Below are 4,047 nucleotides of genomic sequence, written 5' to 3' on the forward strand. Positions count from 1 at the left end.
TCCAAACTAAGATCAATGTCTAAGAAAGAGAATAATACAATATAGATTTACACAGATTGATATAGGTCCATTACTTCGGGAAGGCAATTACCTGGTGAGCGAGTTTAATGATTGTTTAACCCAAACCGCTGCAGGATCTGATACCCATATAAGACAAACTGAGCTGAGTTAAAAAATGTATGCTTTATACTGGACACTGTAATTAATTGAACCTACGCTTAAGAAAACGTTTTAGGAGCTGGTAAATGATATAGGATTTCAGTTATCCAGTCTACAATAAGTAGGTAGAGGTTGATTTTCTCTCTAAATATTGAGATTTTCTTATTACAATATTTTCTATAATAAACCAGTGAGATATAATTGTACCGTATAGTGTGATAATGGTAATATTAAAATATGTAGACCTCCGACCTCTTCCATTAAGGGAACCCCACCCATTCTCGATTTAAATTTTTCAAGATTTTCAATGGGCTGGTATATCAATACCAATGCTTGTTAAGGTTTGTAACTTTGCACATATATATTTAAAGATTTAAAAGAGAAGAAAAATATTTTTGTTATTGTTTTGTTGTTGTTTTTTGTAATTAAAGAAAAGTCCTTATTTTTGATGGCGGACATGATAACTCCTCACTGGAACATCGGAATCCGAAATTTCCAAAGGTCTTAGAAAGAGGTCATGGCTGGCTCTCGCATGAACTAGGATTATTGACTTCGCTCTAAAATTAAAAAAATGGCGGACCTTTGAAAAAATATTTTTGAAAAATCGCCGATTTTTGACCAAAAACCAAGTTAAAAAAAATATAAGGGAGATCTTCACCGATTGGCTTTATCCTAGTTCATACGATAGCTATTCACTCACAGAGAATCGATTGGGTTATTAGTTTTTAAGTTATCGTGCCCGCCATTCGCAAAAGAGAAAAACGCGTTTAAAGTTTGAGAAGCCCTTTAGCCGTCACTTGATGCTGACACAATAAAGCGGCTATATCTTCAAGAGTTCTTGAGATTTTTGCTTGACATTTTGTAGGGACATTCTTGAATTAGTGTAGATTCGAATTCAATCAAAAAAATTTTGACCCCGAGAATGGAGGATTGAAGATTTTAAATGGCTGGTAAATGAATACCAATGCTTGTTAAGGTTTGTAACTTGGCACATATATATTTGAAGATTTAAAAAGGAAGAAAAATAATTTACCAAAATTTTTTGTTGTTGTTTTGTTGTTGTTTTTTGGGTTCAAAGAAAAGTCCTTATTTTCGATGGCGGGCATGATAACTCCTCACTGGAACATCGGAATCCGAAAATTCCAACTGTGTTAGAAAGAGGACATGTCTGGCTCTCGTATAAACTAGGATTATTGACTTCGCACAACAATTAACAAAATGGCGGAACTTTGAAAATTTTTTTATGGAAAATCGCCTATTTTTTACCACAAACTAAGTTAAAAAATAAGGAAGATCTTCACCGATTGGCTTTATCGTAGTTCATACGAGAGCTACACACTCCCAGAGAAACGTGTCAAAATTTGAAACCGATTGGTTACTAGTTTTTGAGTTATCGTGCCCGCCATTCGTTTTGAGAAAAACGCGTTTAAAGTTTGAGAAGCCCTTTAGCCGTCACTTGATGCTGACACAATAAATCGGCTATATCTTCAAGAGTTCTTGAGATTTTTACTTTAAATCAAAAAAAATTTTGACACCGAGAATGGGGGGGTCCCCTTAATAGAATAGAAACTAATACAAGTTCATCATGTTTCCCAGAAGTGAATATTATATACTCCATGAAATGCAAATTTTGTCCGTATGCAAATTTTGTATTTTTTCACACAAAAGTCTGGGTTCATTCGATCCTCTAAGTATTGACGGATTATAATTAAAAGAGCGACCAAAAAAAAAAAAAAAAAAACTGACAGAAATAAAGTTGTTGGTCCATTTCGTTTCCTAAATACTTACCGATCATCATTGGGGTCTTCTTTGATCAGAACCAGAATTAAATGCAAAATTTCTTGATGATTGTTTTAAAACTGTGATCTTTATTGTTCGTTCATAGAATTCGCTATATATATATATAAACATATTAATAGCTTGTTCGAACAAAATGTATTAACAAATGCGACGCCCCTGAAGGGTATTTCCCAAAATGGTCTTGTGTGCTCAATTGTGTTCTCAATTAAAAAATTGCCGGCTGCTTACAAAATGCAATAAATGTTCCTATTTATATATTTTTTTAATAGTCATTTGCTTTGTTGATAAGCTGGCCAGTTCAGCTTGAGAAAATCAGCACAACATCGTTATCAGCAGCGTAAAATCCCACATTGTTTGTTGAGCGGTCAGATTGTCTGTATTAATCATATCACATACCGGCGTATAGATCAGCTATAAATAAGAAGAGAATTTCACTTTTTCAATTTGTTTACACAACAGCATTGAAAGTATGCGGCTCGAAGTGACAATTGTGTGGTTGGGTTTAATGTTTCTTCTTTGTCCAATTCATGGCCAGGGAGTGTCGTTAAACGACTTAATAAATAATGCATTTAAAACTAAACCAGAGACTGGAATATCTTTAAACGATTTAATTAATAACACATTTAAAACTAAACCGAATACAAATAACCCAGATACGGGTACAAAAGTGACGGAATCATCCGACGTAGTGAAAAAATCCTATAAAACTTGTGGACTTGATAAAGAATGTGTTCCACGACATCTGTGCCTGGATGGTGTCGTAAATAAAAATGGTGTGGGTATGATTGATATTCGAGTTGATCGTGCGGTATGTTCATACAATGAATTATGCTGTGATCTAAGTAGAAAGGTAATGCTCAATATTTTTTCCTAATACGTTTTACATTATAAAAAAAAGTATTTGTTTTTTAGACAACGGTTCCCGTAGTAGATCCCAAACCGCCCGTAGTACACCAAGGTTGTGGTTGGCGCAACGAAAACGGTGTTGGTTACAAAATTTCCGGCGCCCGCGACAATGAAACTGAATTCGCAGAATTCCCTTGGATGGTGGCTATCGTACGCAGCGTGGATGTTAATGGGGAAATTGCATATATGTATGCCTGTGGTGGATCACTGATAGCCAAAAATGTAGTCTTGACCGGCGCCCATTGCCTCATCAATCGTGAGCCTAACGAGCTCATTGTCCGGGCCGGTGAATGGGATACTAAAAGCGAAAATGAAATTTTACCACATGTCGATAGGAGGGTACATGAAATAATCCGACATGAAAAATTCCACAAAGGTGCCGTATACAATGATGTGGCTTTACTGATTCTCAACGAGCCCTTCGAATGGCAGGAAAATATTCGACCCATCTGTCTACCAGAATCAAATATAAATTTTGATAATCAACGTTGCTACGCCACCGGTTGGGGTAAAGATAAATTCAATAGTGAAGGTCAATATCAGACGATATTAAAGAAAATTGATTTACCCATTGTTCCGCATGACCAATGTGAAGAGATGTTACGGCAGACGCGTCTTGGATTGCGTTTTGAACTGCATGAAAGTTTTATTTGTGCGGGCGGTGAGAAGGGAAAAGACACATGCAAGGGTGATGGGGGATCACCGTTGGTATGTCCTGTGCCTGGCACAGCTGGTCGGTTTTATCAGGTCGGCATTGTGGCATGGGGTATCGATTGTGGTCAGGAAAATATTCCTGGTGTTTATGCAAATCTCCCGCATTTACGTTCTTGGATTTTGGAGAAACTCTCCGCTAAAGGTATTTCATATGCAGATTTTACACCATAAGTAAGGGGAGACTGGAATTGTATGATAATAAACATATTTTATAGAAAAATGCAATTAATTTATTTTAACTAATTACGACTTATACCCCGCACCAAACTAGGGTACATTGTTAAATATATATTTGCATATGTTTGTAACATACCGAAGGAAACAATATAGACACATATCTAACGTTTAAGACACACTTCTGCTATAATACATCAGATCGTTTTGTTATCCGATGCAATAAAATTGTTTACAACACCTCGAAATATTCATCTGAGATCCCATAAAGTATATGTATTCTTGATCAAAAAA

At 35.8% G+C, this 4,047-nt stretch overlaps 1 protein-coding gene across 1 annotated transcript; it reads left to right on the top strand.

Moving 5' to 3' along the window:
- Positions 1 to 2,543: 2,543 nt before the first annotated feature.
- LOC133334894 (phenoloxidase-activating factor 2-like) lies at positions 2,544 to 3,750 on the top strand (the record flags this gene model as incomplete). The annotated part of the gene is made up of 2 exons (XM_061543211.1): positions 2,544 to 2,809; positions 2,872 to 3,750. Coding segments are annotated over 2 exons (1,145 nt in total), but the record flags the coding sequence as incomplete, so codon positions are not given.
- Between the last annotated feature and the right edge of the window lie 297 nt (positions 3,751 to 4,047).

Source organism: Musca vetustissima, unplaced genomic scaffold (genome assembly GCF_032173495.1).
Source record: "Musca vetustissima isolate MV318-11 ecotype Yass unplaced genomic scaffold, APGP_CSIRO_Mvet_v1 utg209152, whole genome shotgun sequence".
In the NCBI taxonomy this organism is placed as follows: Eukaryota; Metazoa; Arthropoda; class Insecta; order Diptera; family Muscidae; genus Musca; species Musca vetustissima.